We start from the raw sequence: 16630 nt of genomic DNA on the forward strand, positions 1-16630 counted from the left end.
AGCTCTACCTCTGTCTTATCACACTACCTATGCTAGTTTTATTACCAATGCCATGTACATTTGATTGTGTGTGTTTTTGTTTTTCTCTTTTTTTTTTCCCCTTTCCCTTGCTTAGAGATTGTGCTTTTTTTAACATTCTGCTAAATCTTTTGTGAATCCGTACTGCTTTGACCTTGATCAAGGGGACATACCTCGAAAGCATGTCCTAAAAAATTGTAATAATAATAATAATAATAATGCATACACAGAGAACACGAGGCTGTCTATGGGAAAAGAAGCTGGAGTGATTTTGTTAACTTTAGTTTTTGGCTTGTGATTCTTTGTAATACTATTTCTTAAAGACCAGAGCAGTCCAAGTTGCTCAGGATATCATTCAGAATATGTTATATTATGTGGCCACTGATTTAACATCGAACATGCCTTTCCTATCCCCTGTGCCTAAGTCAGCGATTTAAGTTTTCTGGGCTGGCGGTGATTGTATAGACACATGACTGACAGCGCAAGACCATAATAAGTCATTTATAGGAGGAAGCGGAGGAGAGTATTACTTCATTGTGACAAAGCCAGTTTTCACATTATGTAATACGCGGTGTGGCAAAAAATGTTTTCTGGTTTATATGTAGATTTATCCAGTCCTTTTTTGAACCACTTTCTAATGAAAGGGATCTACAGTATATGTTAGTCTTCATGATGATCTTTAAAGGGATCTACAGTATATTTTAGTCTTCATGATGATCTTTAAATTATATGTGTAAAAGAGATATATAGTAATCCTAATTATTGCATACACAGGGCTCTGCTTCCTGCTTCTACACTGTGGTTGTGCTTTATTTCTATTTCACATAATGCAAGTCCATAGCTGGCCATACACATTCCATTTTATAACGCAATCACATTTTTTTCCATTTTTTGTTAAAACTGCAAACCAAAGACATAAAATAGTGGTTTAGTGGAGTTGTAGTCCAAATTTCCCAAAGGAACGTGGTGAAAAAAAGGGATGACTTTTTACGATATTGCCAGAGTTCTTTCACACTTCAATTTTAAGTCTATGACACTTTTCAGTCAACCTTTCTTTTAATAAAATTTACTGAAAGTACATTTAAAGGCAAAACTTTTATTTATTTATTTTTTCTTTTTGGATATAGTGGAGAGGGATTAGAACACCTGGCAGTTTTTTGCGGTCTGTGCCCCCCATTAGGGAGATTCACCCTCTCTATTGGTTTAATATTATCATTAAAAGTAAAAGAAAATCCCAAATTTTGGGTTGTCCCCCAAAAAAGTAATACAGTTACCCCCCTCCATTGCGGGGGTTACATTCCGGACCCAGCCGCGAAAAGTGAAAATCCGCGAAATAGAAAAACCCTATTAAAATGCATTGTAGGCTTTTTTTTTTTACTGTCACTGTACATGTAAAAGCATTTTAAGGTCTTTAAACACAATCTTAAAACAATAGAAAGTCATTTAAACACATAAAAGATACTGAGAGACATAGCAAGAGCTATGGAAAACACAAAAATATTTCATTTTTAATGATTTATATAGTAAAATAACATTACAAAAAAAAACGCAATATACCGGGACCGCAAAAACTGAACAGCGATGGAGCGGGGGTTTACTGTATAGGGGAAATCCTCCAATGGGGACACTAGTTCTGGTGGCCCCAAGGAATTCCCTTTATTTGCAGGGATTTCCTTTCACTTCCGGTTTGGCTATGAGACAGGAAGTGGAGGGAAATCTCAGCAATAGGACACATATGGGGGAAAAAAAATCTGACAGGGGTTATAACCCTACCTTACACTATTCAAAATGAAAAAAAAAAAAAAAGTTTTGCCAATAGTTCTACTTGAAGTCGCTATTCCAACAGCATTGGTGCTAACTAAAAAAAAAAAAAAAAAAATTCAATAATAAATTTGGGAATTGAAAGATGAATTTGATCAATCAGCGCAACCCCATTTTGTCTGAATGGGTTGTAGATTGTTTAGTTTCTGGGGATTATTTTGTTTGTAATTGGGAGTCTGGTGCATCCAAAGTGGCTAAAATTGACTGAAAATGACCATGTGTATGGCCAAAGTATGTGTTAAACAACTGATTGAAGACAATGCACTGATGAATGTGAAATCTCTCTACTAGAATTACTAAGGAAAGAAAATTACTTGATTCTCCCATCAACACAGTCAGTGTTGATGAGGGAACCCCTCCCACTGCGCTATTGTATTCTGATGGCAGGAGATTTCCCCTTCATCAAAATACAGTGATCACTGCTGCCGGCTATAGCCAGTGGCAGTGATCGTACAAAAAAATAAACCTGACAGGCTGGTTGTACTGAAGCAGATCAATAGATCACTTTTAGTACAACCAGCTTGCACATAGATGGATCGAAATTTGGCTCATTCAGCAGGAATTTTGATTAGTCTATGGCCTGTTTTACCAAACTGGTCTGAAACTAATAAGTAGGAAAATTCAGTGTGTGTGGTTCCTGATCATGTTACCACTTTGACACTCAGTGCCGGTTTACATATGTGCGGCTTGCGAGATCGCATGTAATTCGGAGCGCACTGCTCCTTCATTACATGCGATCTCCTGTGCGGATGCGAATTCAGCCATACACTTTGTATGGCTGAATTCGCACTGTATCCGCACCAAAGACACACAGGACCCTTTTTTTTCAGCCGCATCAGGATCGGATCGCATAGTGGTTCACACTTGTGCGATCCGATCCTGTGCGAACTGTCAGATCGCACTGCGATATGCGATCAAACTGGGGGTGTCGTTAACATTTAGTTGACACCCCCTGCGTATCGCATATGGCAGTGTGAACTGCCAGAGGTGCGCATGCGATGCGGGAACACGCTGCGAATTCGCAGCCTTCCCGCATCGCACAAGTGTGAACCGGGACTTAGTCATAGCGATAAAATGAGGTTTGTTTACAAACAAACCTGATGGCTGCAGCTGTCAGTGTGCCTTGTATAGATCAAGGCAATGGGATCTATTATATAGCAGGAAGACTCAGATTGGTAGCTTGGGTCTATTGCATGTTGTACTCTTACTTTTAAAGCCCAGCCACATTTATTTTTTCTAGATGGATAGAGAAGGAAAGGTTACAACCTCATTCAGATTTCTACTGGTGTCTGTTGCGTCTTTTAAGGAGATTTCCAGCTACAGTGAAATGATGCCTGAAGAAGAGGAAATTTCTCCAATGGGAACATGGGGAGCAACAAAACACATTTTATACTACAACCAGGAAAGATTAGCACCTCTGCATTTTTTTATTGCTGTTGGTGCTTTCCTATCTCTGCTTCCCCTTTTCTCCCTACTTCCTGTTCTGGTGTCAGTTATAAAAAGTAAAGGGAATCTCCCCAGTGGAATCACAGATAGCAGGAAAATTCTAACAGAGGTTTTAACTCTTTCCTTCCCACTCTACCACTCTGTCCAAAACTGAAAAAAATGCTGTTTGGTAAAGTCTGTTATTTATGATCCTGGCTATATGTTTCACTATTTTATTATGCATTTGAAGACTGATGACCTTTTATTAGATGGACAAAGCGCATTTAATAACGATTAAACTGGTTTGGACACCATTTTTTAATGAATGTTTTTTTCTGCTTTTTCCTCAGGTCAACTTTGTAGCGTGCCAACTATTTGCCTTGCTTGCTGCTATCTGGTTTCGTACCTACCTACATTCAAGCAAAACTAGTTCTCTAATCAGACATGTAGTTGCAACCCTTCTGGGCCTGTATCTTGCACTTTTTTGCTTTGGATGGTAAGTAGACTCTGATTAATGCACTCCTTTTTAAAGTCTATGGTGACAAAATCATTTTTCTACTGAATGATAGGTACGGGTACACTTATTCGGAAGGCTTGACCATGATTTTTTTGAGTCTGTTAATGAACTTCTACTACGCTGCATAGTCAAGATGGTCAAGTCACTTTCTCGGCTGCAGTTAATCAGTGTTAGCTCATTGCCCCAGCCTGCTGATTGGATGGTAAAGCAGCACAATTATGAGGCCATCTCTCCTCCATTAAGGATGTTCACTGTGTTATGCCTCGTACACACGCACCAATTGTTGGCCAAACGATCGGCCGTCTTTTGTCCAGTGTTTGTTGGATGAAATGTGCTCTAGAATTGCACTGGACTTTTGTTGGCCAACAAAAACCAACTTCAGAAGTGATGTCATGTGATGGTTGACTTTCCCTGTGTTTTTTCTTCTCTGAGCATGCCCAGTCTTGCTCCTCTGATGTTTGTCGGCCGAATTCTGTACTGACTGAGGAACAATCGGCCGTTCTGCTGTTGGCCAACAAAAATTTTATAGCATGCACACCAGATTTTGTTCGGCCGAAAAGTCGCAGTCGGTTGTCGGAATCATCATACTAACAAGCCGACAATCGGCCGATCGGACGTTGGCCGAAAATTTACGGCCAACAATCGGTACGTGTGTACGGGGCTTTAGTCTGACGGCATAATGCACTGCAGTGGAGTCTGATTGGCTCCGATAGCTCTCCTTCACCCAGGACTGCTGTGTAGACTATTAAGGGAAGCTGATATAAAGCTACATTCAGGCACTTATATTGGATGTATTTTAAAATGCAATTTAAAAAAATACTTACGGTAATTGAAAATGTATTGGTATGTATTATATCTGATTGTTGTTTTGCCACTTGCATGCTGCCACCAGTCTCTTCATTTATACCACACATGTACCTGTTGCTGTACACTCCCCCTTTAAGTGCAAGTTCTTTAAAACTTGTCCTACCTGAATATAATTGCTATGAGATCTTCAGTTTCTCAGTTATGTTTAATCAACTTTCATTGCCTTAGGAACCATTAACACTTTGCTGTTTCCATGCTTTGCATTGTGTTTGTCTTAAGACAAAGCTTGAGGTCATTGTAGCCGTATTAGTGCACTTGCGACAGAGACAATTGAGTACTGTCCGTGATACTTTTTTTATTTGCACTAACATACAATTTTTCAGGACAAGCTTTCGGGGTATGTCCCCTTCTTCGAGATCTAAGCAGTACTGATTCACAAAATGTTTAGCAGAATGGTAAAAAAACACAATCTCTAAGCCAAAGGAAAAAAAAAGAGAAAACCAAACAAACATAAACAAATTTAACTGGCAATGGTAATAAAACTAGCATAGTTAGTGAGATAAGACAGAGGGAGAGCTGAAGACAGGGGGGAAGGTGGGAGTAGTCACAGAGTGGGTCGTAAAACTGTTGGATAATGAGTAAGGAAACCCATATCTAAATTTAAGCCGTTATTTTTTGTGTCAAAAAGAAGTATTGAAAAATGTCCTTGGCAGCTTCCTCTCAGGGACGATCTGCTGTCCCAAGGACCGATCTTCCATCCTGCTTTACAGTCACTGGTTTTGACAGCTTGGCTGTTGAACGTTAGGTGCTAAAGGATAGGGATTTCGGTGATTCCTACACTGTTGAAAGCTAGGAAATCTACCTCTAGGAAGATCTACCATTGTACGTGGAAGATGTACATTACGTGGTGTGAGTCTCTTGGGGTTCTTTCTCGCTCCTTTTTAGTGGCTCGGATCCTTACCTTCCTTGAACTGGGGGTTGAACAGAAATTGGCCAGGTGTCGGCTTTGCAGGTCTTCTTCCAACAACCTTTGGCCACACACTCCCTGAAGAAAGGTTGCGCACCTTTCTTCAGGGTGTCCAACATTTGGTTCTTCCAGTGCGGGCCTAGTTTGCCACCTTAGGATTTTAATTTGGTGTTTTAAGCTCTACAGAAGCCTCCCTTTGAAAATATTCAGGAGATTCCCCTGCTTACGCTGTCCCAGAAGGTGGCCTTTTTAGTGGCTATCACCTCTGCGTGCAGAGTGTCAGAACTAGCGGAATTATCCTGTCGTTCACCTTACCTGGTGATTCACAGGGATAAGGTGGTTCTTCGCCCCTGTTGAAAGAAGACATTGTGTGGCCTTTTCTGTGTCCCAGGCTGTGGCCTGGGCAATTAGGGTGTACCTGGCAGCTACAGAGTCTTTTAGGAAGTCAGACTCTTTCTTTGTGCTCACTGATGGATCTCGAAAAAGGATGTCCGCTTCCTCTGCGACCATTTCCAGATGGATCAGACAGCCGGTGGTTTAGGCCTATTCCATCAGGGAACAGGTTCCTTTTTCCCTGTGAAGGCGCACTGTACTAAAGCACTTAGTGCCTCCTGGGCTTTCCGTCGTCAGGCGTCAGTGACACAGGTCTGCAAGGTGGCCACCTGGTCGTCGGTGCACACTTTTACAAAGTTTTGTAAAGTGGATATATTGGCATCTGCGGATGCTTCTTTTGGCCGCAAGGTTTTGCAGGCTGCTGTTTAGAGGACCTGGTCCTCTTTGAGGGTGTGTTGTTTTTTTCAGGCGGGCTCCAGGTGTTTGGTTGAGCTCCTGTTGCCTGGTTGGCTAATGTTTAGCCTTGGGAATTTTTCTGTTTTTCCCCCCCTCATGTTTAACCACTTCCATACAGAGCAGTTAGACACCCTTCCTGCCCAGACCAATTTTCAGCTTTCAGCACTCTCACACTTTGAATGACAATTGCGCAGTCATGCTACACTATAACCAAACAAAATTTTTATCATTTTTTTCACACAAATAGAGCTTTCTTTTGGTGGTATTTGATCACAACTGGTACCAATTACTGAAAATTGATCACACCAGATGTACTGACTGCCTATCTCCTTTCTTGAGGCCCTGAAATGTCAGGACAGTACAAATACCGCCCAAATGACCCCTTTTTGTAAAGTAGACAGTCCAAGGTATTTAGTAAGAGGCATGGTGGGTTTTTTGAAGTTGTAATTTTTTCCCACAATTCTTGGGAAAATGAAGAAAACATTTTTTGTTTTTTCTTTTTTTCCCACAAAGTTGTCAATTTATAAGCTATTTCTAACACATAGCATGTACACAGCAAAAATGACACCCAAAAATACATTCTGCTACTCCTTCTGAGTATGGCGATACCACATGTGTGAGACTTTTACACAGCCTGGCCACAAAAAGAGACTCCACGTCCAAGAAGCACCTTCAGGCGTTCTAGGAGCATAAATACACACAAAACTTTCTTACTACCTATCACACTTTTCAAGGCCCTAGAGCACCAATACAATGGAAAAGTCCACAAAATGACCCCATTTTGGAAAGCAAACACTCCAACGTATATTCTATGAGGCATTATGGGTCGTTTGAACATATCATTTTTTTCCACAGGTTTTTGGAAAATGTGGGAAAAAAATGAAAACTTTTTTTTTTTACACAAAGTTGTCAATTTATAGGATATTCCTAACACATAGCATGTACACAGCAAAAATGACACCCCAAAATACATTCTGCCACTCCTCCTGAGTATGGCAATACCACATGTGTGAGACTTTTTCACAGCCTAGCCATATAGAGGGGCCCAACATCCAAGGAGCATCATCATGCATCCTTGCCACTTGCCTAGGCCTATTTTTGACATTTGGTGTTTACAAGCTAAAATCAGTTGTTTTGCTAGAAAACTGCTTAGAACCACCAAACATTATATATATTTTTTTTAGCAGAGACCCTAGAGATTAAAATGGAGATTATTGCAATATTTTTTATCACACCGTATTTGCGCAGCGGTCTTCCAAACGCAATTTTTTTGGAAAAAATTCACTTTTTTTAATTAAAAAATAAGAAACCAGTTAAGTTAGCCCAATTTTTTTCCATAATGTGAAAGATAATGTTACGCCGAGTAAATAGATACCCAACATGTTATGTTTCAAAATTTGCGCACGCTCACGGAATGGCGACAAACTTTGGTACTTAAAAATCCCTATAGGCGACAATTTAAAAATTTCTACAGGTTGCCATCTTTGAGTTACAGAGGAGGTCTAGGGCTCAAATTATTCCCCTTGCTCTAACGATCGCGGCGATACCTCACATGTGTGGTTTGAACACCGTTTACATATGTGGGCGAGGTTTCCGTATGCGTCGCTTCTGCACGCGAGCTAACGGGGACAGGGTGCTTTAATTTTTTTTTTTTTACTATTTATTTTATTTATTATTTTTTATTTTTTTTTACACCGTTTAACAAAAAAAAAAAAAATGGATCATTTTTATTTCTATTACAAGAAATGTAAACATTACTTGTAATAGAAAAAGGCACGACAGGACCTCTTTTTTGTGAGATCTGGGGTCAAAAAGTCCTCAGATCTCACAAGTACACTAAAAGATAGAAAAAAGAAAAAAAAAAAAAATTATTATATAAAATGAAAAAAAAAAAAAAGGACCTTTTAAACCGGTTGCTAGGCAACAACATTTTCCCTAGCTCCGGTCCTCCAAGACCATAGAGTCAAGTGAGGGCAAGCTTGCCCTCACTCGACATCCTGTCTGTGAGGATCCGGGACCGGATCGTTTTCCCCGCTGTCGGCGGGTCCGGTAAGCGGGGAAAAGAACCGGACGCGGCGGGAGGGGGGGGCACCTCTTCCGCCACCCCGGAAGGGTGATCCCACGGCGAATCCGCCGCTGGGACCACCCTTATCGGAAAGCCAACCGTCCACCGTTTAAAAAAATACCAGGGTTATGGCAGCTATCTGCTGCCATAACACCGGTATTTAGGTTTAAACGGAGGACGTATATAAACTTTTTGGACTTAGACATGGTGGCTGTATGAAGGGCGACAGGTACTCGGGTACTTTGTTGGGCAGGTGACAGGCAGGTGACAGGTACTCTGGTACTGATGAGCAGGTGGCAGGTACTCGGGTACTCCGATAGGCAGGTGACAGGTACTCGGGTACTCTGATGGGCAGGTGATAGGTACTGATGAGTAGTGCTGATACTGATAGGTGATACTGTACTGATGGGTACTGATGATCAGTACTGATACGTGATAGGTACTGATGAGTAGTGATGGGTACTGATGAGCAGGCGGCAAGTACTCGGGTACTTCAGGCGTCAGGTACTCTGATGAGCAGGTGGAAGGTACTCGGGTACTCTGATGGGTAGGTGACAGGTACTCGGGTACTCTGATGACGGGTACTCCGTTGACAGGTACTCAAAGTACCCGAGTACCTGTCATCAGAGTACCCGAGTACCTGTCATCAGAGTACCCGAGTACCCGTCATCAGAGTACCCGAGTACCCGTCATCAGAGTACCCGAGTACCCGTCATCAGAGTACCCGAGTACCCGTCATCAGAGTACCCGAGTACCTGTCATCAGAGTACCTGCGTACCTGTCATCAGAGTACCTGCGTACCCGTCATCAGAGTACCTGCGTACCCGTCATCAGAGTACCTGCGTACCCGTCATCAGAGTACCTGCGTACCCGTCATCAGAGTACCTGCGTACCTGTCATCAGAGTACCCGAGTATCCGTCATCAGAGTACCCAAGTACCTGTCATCAGAGTACCCGAGTACCTGTCATCAGAGTACCCGAGTACCCGTCATCAGGGTACCCGAGTACCTGTCATCAGAGTACCTGAATACCTGTCACCAGCCCATCAGAGTACCCGAATACCTGTCATCAGAGTACCCGAGTACCTGTCATCAGAGTACCTGAATACCTGTCACCAGCCCATCAGAGTACCCGAGTACCTGTCATCAGAGTACCTGATGGGCTGGTGACAGGTACTCGGGTACTTTGATGGGCTAGTGACAGGTGCTCTTTATTGGGGGGGGGGGGGCGGCAATCAGTGTGGTTGGGGTGCACTGTACTTGGTAACTAGCTATTACCACACTCTCTTCCTCACACAGGATCAGTGTGTGAGGAGGAGAACACGGTGACAGCTAGTTACCGTGTTCTCTGTTGACATTTGTGACCGGCTGTGATTGGACACAGCCGGTCACGTGGTAAAGAGCCAATTTCATTGGCTCTTTACCTAGATCGGGGATCGACTCTGTCCGAGGGACGAGCCTCGTCCCCGATCGCTGCTCTGCGCACCCCCGGGGGCGCGCATTGCAGAGAGAACGAGCGGCTCGTGCTGGAGCCGCTCATGTGATCGGCTGTGATTGACACAGCCGATCACATGGTAAACAGCCAATTTCTATTGGCTGTTTACCTTGATCAGGGATGGGCTATGTCCGAGGGACGAGCCTCATCCCTGATCGCTGCGCTGCGCGCCCCCGGGGGCGCGCAGTAGCAGCTAGAGCGGGCGGACGTCATATGACGGCCGCCCGGATCCGTACAACCACCATGCCGACGTCATATTACTATGACTCGGTATGGAAGTGGTTAACACTGCTTTGGGACCTCCCAATGGTTATGAATATCAGGAGATGTGTGCGCCAATAAACGAAAGAGACAATGGGATTTTTGACTTACCATAAAATTCATTTCTCTGATGTGCATTGACAGACACAGAACCACCCCTCTGTGGGGTTATAATTCTCCTGACACTACTTGTAACAAAACTGAGTGGTTATAGCAGAGAGTATACCCCCTAGAACTGCCCATGGGTGTATCCAGAATTATTTTCTGCCTAGTGTCCTACTCCTGTAGGGGGTAGTATAACCTAATGGTTATGAATATTAGCAGCTGTGTCCATCAATGAACATCAGAAATTGATTTTTCGGTAAGTCAAAAATCCAATTTTTAAAGGGAAAAATACGCAAATGCATCAAAAAGGCAACACTTGCATCTCTGGTGCAACTCCATTGAAGTTTATTACATGCAAAATGCAATCTGCTGCGGGAAACAAACTCCTCTGGCCCTTTACAAAAATGCAACGACTGAAAAACACATAGATGTGAACTTGTACCATAGGAAACCATGTTAAATGGACTGTAGTGCGTTTCTGAAAAATGCAAAACGCAACAAAATGCGAATAGCTGTGAACCCTGGGTCACTGTATATTTGCTTCAGATCAATGACTTGGAACTAAAGCCACTGAAATTAACTGAAAGACAGGCAACCGGCATTAATACAGTAGTGGTAGGCAATGGCAATCCTAATATTTTTCTCTTGAAGGGTTTCTATCAACAATGTAGACATGTAATGCTGTATGCCAGTAATGTTTTCCCCTTCTTCATATGAGGAAGTGAGTTTTTCTTTCTTGTCTTATTGTCCTCCTAACTTTGCTGTGTGGGTCGGTCTGCATTATTAGTATGTGTTTCCTCTAGAACTATGGGCGTCAGTAAAGGCATAGTGACAGGAATATTTCACAATGGACGTTGTTATGGAAACTATTCAAGCCTGGCTTTGTGGCCTACTTACAATATCTAGACCTGAAGATATACAATTATCCACCAATTAGACTAATTGTCTGTGCCCTTAGCAATGAACCCTTGTCTCTCAATTTGCTCACCTCATAGCTGTTGCATCATTAAACACTTGAATTGGTCCTGATTTTTGCAAACCTCATTCTCTTTTAAAAAACGTTTGCCTTTTTCAGAATGCTAATACACTTGTTCTACTATCTGTAATGAATAAGCTTTGGAGTGCCTATCACCCATAAACAGCAAAAGGAAACATTACTATTGATGTCGTAGTAAATTGTATTCTGATTTTATCAGGAGTAACACAATTATATCTCTATTTAATGGTGACTTTCCTTACGGGTTATATTGTAAGGTGAGCCATCATTACTAGAGGCAAGGATAATTTAACATTTTAAAATTCTCAATGGATCAATCCACCCGAACCTGGAAACTCAATTTTTAAAGGTTGAGGCCCCCCCACTTACCTTATTTAGCTTGGGATCTTCAAGGAGAGATCCAATCACCCATGTTCCCATCACTCATTGTATTTAATACATTTTCTTTTTCCTAGTCTTTTTTTAAATGTATTTTTAGTTTTGGAGGATACTGCAGGAATGCTGACATTTTGCTTATTGGTACATGAGTATGATAAGAATTCCAAAGAAGAGATCCCACTGCTAGAGTTCCCATTTTTGCAGTGTCGGTGATTAGGCTGATCGGATTCTACTTGTAACTGAAACATCAACATGGCCCCCGTTCACACCGGAGCTACGCCAACTATGCGGTGCCACATCTTTTTTGTAAAAGTAGTTCCTGCAACACTTTTGGCCATTTCAGGTGCAACTTGCATAGACATCTGTGCATGAACCTGCAAAGATGTCTTCTAAGTCGCACCGACATGTGGCTTTGAAATTGTGTGATTTCAGATGAAATTGCATGATTTTAAAAAGGCATTCAATGTGAACGAGGGCTTGGGGTGAACTGACCCTTCCAAGCTAAATTTGGGACTAAACAAATACAACCTAAATACAAGAGCCATGTGTATTCTTACTTGAATCTTGGTAACCTTTGCGTAATTATTTCCACATCTGTGCAGTAATAAAGACCAGCCACTACTGTTGTCTCTATATGTACAGGGCAATTGGTCTTGTACCTGATACCACGCTGAGCTGTCAGCCGCAGCGTCACTGTAAAGGCGTGTGCTGAGAAGGCAGCCGACAATGGAAGCTCCATAGTAACTCTACGGGTGACGTCACTTCCCATTAATTTTACAGCTGTTGTCGGCTGTGTCCTCTGCAGAGCTTCCGCTGCGTGAGACCGGAGCAGTGTCAAAAAAGACTTGTATACGGATTTCTGCTTTACAGGGTTAGATAGGCCAGTGCTGTATGATTTAGACATTTTCAAAAAAGGCTATCTAGTAATGGCGGGAGATATGAATTTCTCTATGGATCCAAGTCTTGATAGTACCTCGAGTGTAAGGACATTGGAAGAGCAAAAACTCCGAAAAATTAAGAAAAAGTTACATCTGATTCAATTAGTAGACGCATGGAGGATCCAACATCCAAAAAAAAAGAGATTACACCAACTACTCCTCAGTTACCTGGATGTACTCAAGACTGGACTATTTCTTTATAGATCACCGTTTACTGGAGTATATGGAAGGTATAGAGATAGGTGTGATCACTATCAGACCACGCCCCCCTGACCTTAATAATTAAAACATCAGTCTATCAAAAAAATACAGGAGTATGGAGGTTAAATGAAGATTTAATCCAAGATGAAGAAATAGGAAATAGAATAGAAAAGGAATTAGAATTATACTTCCAAGAGAATGAAATTCCGGAAACATCATCTGTGACAATCTGGGAGACACATAAAGCTTATATTAGAGGAATAGAACAAAGTAGAAAAGTTGGGACTTTATATGAGAGACATGACCATGACAGGGTAGGTAAAATAAAAATATCACATTTATTGCACTCATGATGGAGAACAAATGGCATAAATTTTGTACAAGATGATACAATGGTGTATATAAAGCTGGAGTAATAAAAATAATGAGTAATCCCCAGAACAGCTTCAAGGAAACCAGCATAACAATTGACAACCATAGGAGTATTTGAGTAAAGTCATAACATCCATAAACTAGGAGTATTGAGGTAAAGTCATAACATCATAAGCTAAAATATATTTATATATTAGAGGAATACTGATATCCATAGCCTCAAAAAAAAAGGAAGGAGAGGACCAATCAAATTAATGAATTAACAACGGAAATATATGAAATAGAACAAAAGCATAAAAAAGATTTAACAAAAGAAACTGGAAAAGATCTCCTACTTAAAAGAGATAAATTAAAGGATTTATTAGAAGAAGAAACCAGATGCCATTTTAATAAACTGGCAAGATATAGATATAAATTTGGGAATAAACCAGGAAGATCCCTAGCTAGATTACTAATGAGGAAAAATCAAAAAATTACATAGAAAAAAGTTAAAAATAGCAGAAATTAAATAACTAATTCAACTACAGAAATAGCTAAAGCTTTCCATGCTTACTATATTGCTTTATACAATGTTCGAAAGGAAGAAACCCAACAAACAAGACAGAAAAGAATAATAAACATTCAAAAATATATTAAGGAAGCAAATTTATCCAAAATACCAGAAGATAAATTGGAACTTTTAGAAGCCCCTATTGCCAAAAATGAGATAAGAGATGTGTAAAAAACTATTCAAAATGGGAAAAGTCCGGGACCAGATGGATATACAATAAAGTATTACAAAAGATTCAAAGATATATTAATACCAAAATTCAAATATACATGAATAAAGTTGGGAAGGAAGATCTAAGGGAAGAATCTCTGATGGCCCATATCACGGTAATACCGAAAGAAGGGAAAGATCAAACCCTGTGTTCCAGTTACAGGCCAATCGCTTTGTTAAATGCAGATACAAAGATATTTGCAAAAATCTTAGCAACAAGCCTAAAAGGCCTACTGAAACTATGGATCCATCCAGATCAAACCGGATTTGTGCCAGGCAGAGAAGGGAAAGATAATGTAACCCGAACCTTGTTACTCCTACAAAAAACTAAAAATCATCAAAGTCCCCTCCCTCCTATTGTCGATTGACGCCGAGAAGGCCTTCGATAGGGTGGACTGGGACTTCATGAAGGAGACAATAAAAAATTTAGGGATCGGATTAAAAATGAGGCAATGGATAGAGGCACTATATAAAAAGCCAATAGCAAAAATTAAAATAAATGGAGGCCTGTCAGAAGGGTTTGAGATGGGCAATGGGACGAGACAGGGGTGTCCCCTGTCTCCGCTACTGTTCATATTAACCTTAGAACCGTTACTAGCAAAAATCAGACAAAACAAAGATATAAAAGGAGTGAAGGTAAACCAGGACGAACATAAAACTGCAGCATATGCGGACGACTTATTATTTTTCATTACGAACCCTAGAATTACACTCCCAAATATCCAAAAAGAATTAAAAGGGTATGGAAAGCTATCAAATTTAAAAATAAACCCAATAAAATCTGAAATTCTTAACATCAGTTTAAACACTCAATAAGAACAAATATTAAAAACATATTTCCCATATACCTGGGCAAAAGCAAAATTAAAATATTTAGGGATATATATAACACCACAAACTGGAAAACTATATCAAGCTAATTTATATACCTTTACTAAACGAAATAAAAATAGACATAAGAAGGAGATCAAATAATCAAATCTCATGGGTCAGAAGAATAAACGTTGTTAAGATGTTTATGTTACCAAAGATCCTGTATACATTTTCTTTATTACCAATAAACATTCCTGCAACCTTTTTTAGGGTAATAAAAACTTTATTAACAAAATATATATGGCAGCGGAAAAAACCCAGAGTGCAATATAAGATTCTCACACGAGGTAAAACACAAGGTGGATTAGCAACCCCAGATATAGAAAGGTACTATAAGGCGGTAATTATCACGCGAATGATTGATTGGACAAAAGTAGAAATGGGGAAAAGATTGGTGGAGATAGAATGCACACAAAATAACACTCACTTACACAAAACAATATGGATACCACCAAAATATAGGGAATCACAAGGAGCACATGAATTAACAAAGGTAGTCTATAAAACTTGGGATAGGATTAACAAACAATTGAAATGGAAATACAACTCACCAATGATATCACTAAATGGCACAAAATACTTGGGACAGTAGTCAGGATCTTTTTATATAACCTTAACCTTATAATAAAATTTTTAACCACATGCTACTTATAAAAAGAAGACAAAGACTTCAGACTTGGCTTTAAAATTGGCCGCGGCCGTTTATTACTGGTTAAGCAATAAATAATCAATAAAATTTTATTAAAACTCCAGACAACCCAGCCACAAAGCTCAGGCTGCATTAATAAATAAAGCAATTTCTTCTTAAAAACAAAATTCCCATATTCAATAACATACTTGTCCACCCTTGCATAGTTGCAAGAGCGACCCTCCACATAATAAACAGCCGCGACATAAGAGGAGGGGGGGTTGGGAAACTTCAATCTTGAGTGCTGTGAGGTGAATGAGCCCCTCAGGTAATGCCAGCTTCTTATATAGCCTACTAGGATATTCTAGAAAATTCCTGAGGTGCCTTCCCACTTTCCTCCTAATTGACCTATCAACTAACAGCTGCCTAAACTCCACCCTTAATTATAATATCTCCAGGCAGGTTACCTGAGGTAACTTCTACCTGCTATCTTCCCGCCTAAACCTGACTGAAAATATTATGATCTGCCACTTATCCCATGAGAAAAGAGGGGCATATAAAATGCCCCTTTTTCTTTCATTCCACCAGGGAACGAGGAACAATTCGGAAAATGGATAGGAAACACTCAATTAAAGGATGTACTTCATAAGGGTCACATTAAAACACTTCAAAATTTAAAACAAAATAATAAAAATATGAAATTAGACTAATGGAGATATCTCCAACTGAGCCATTTTGTAAAGTCAGTACCACAACCGATTAGATCGGAAAAAAATCTTAATATTATCGAGAAATTAAGTTATACCTCCACTCAAAAACATGGAGTATCACAAATATATAAAATGCTGACAGAGTGGCACAGTTTGGAGAATCCTCCGTTCATGGTAAAATGGGAGAAAGAAATAGGGGCACAATTGTTAAAACAGGAATCGGATGTAGTACTGAAGGCGGTAGGATCCGTGACCATAGATGTTAGTACAATAGAATAAAACTACAAATGTCTGTTAAGATGGTTTATCACACCAGAATTAATAAATACCAACCGGATAAGACAGATAAATGTTGGCGGGAATGTGGTAATACCGGAACAATCTACCACATGTTCTGGGATTGCCCAAAAATAAGAGAATTTTGGACAAAGGTCCGACAACTGACTGGCAAAATCACAGGAATAACGATCCCAAACGACCCATGGGTATGCTTATTTCATAAAA

General features: G+C 40.4%; 1 protein-coding gene across 2 annotated transcripts in view; it reads left to right on the top strand.

Annotated features, from left to right (window-relative positions):
- Nucleotides 1–16630, top strand: part of MBOAT2 (membrane bound glycerophospholipid O-acyltransferase 2) — a 416068-nt gene that overhangs the window by 110431 nt on the left and 289007 nt on the right. For both annotated transcript variants that reach the window (XM_082248995.1, XM_082248994.1), the window contains exon 2: nucleotides 3615–3760. Coding sequence is in view for 1 of the 2 variants with exons in the window: in XM_082248994.1 (XP_082105120.1) it covers nucleotides 3615–3760 (146 nt within the window). In the remaining variant the exon portion in view is untranslated. The remainder of the gene's footprint in view (nucleotides 1–3614; nucleotides 3761–16630) is intronic.

Source organism: Pelophylax lessonae (genome assembly GCF_965119305.1).
Source record: "Pelophylax lessonae genome assembly, chromosome: 3".
Taxonomy (NCBI): Eukaryota; Metazoa; Chordata; class Amphibia; order Anura; family Ranidae; genus Pelophylax; species Pelophylax lessonae.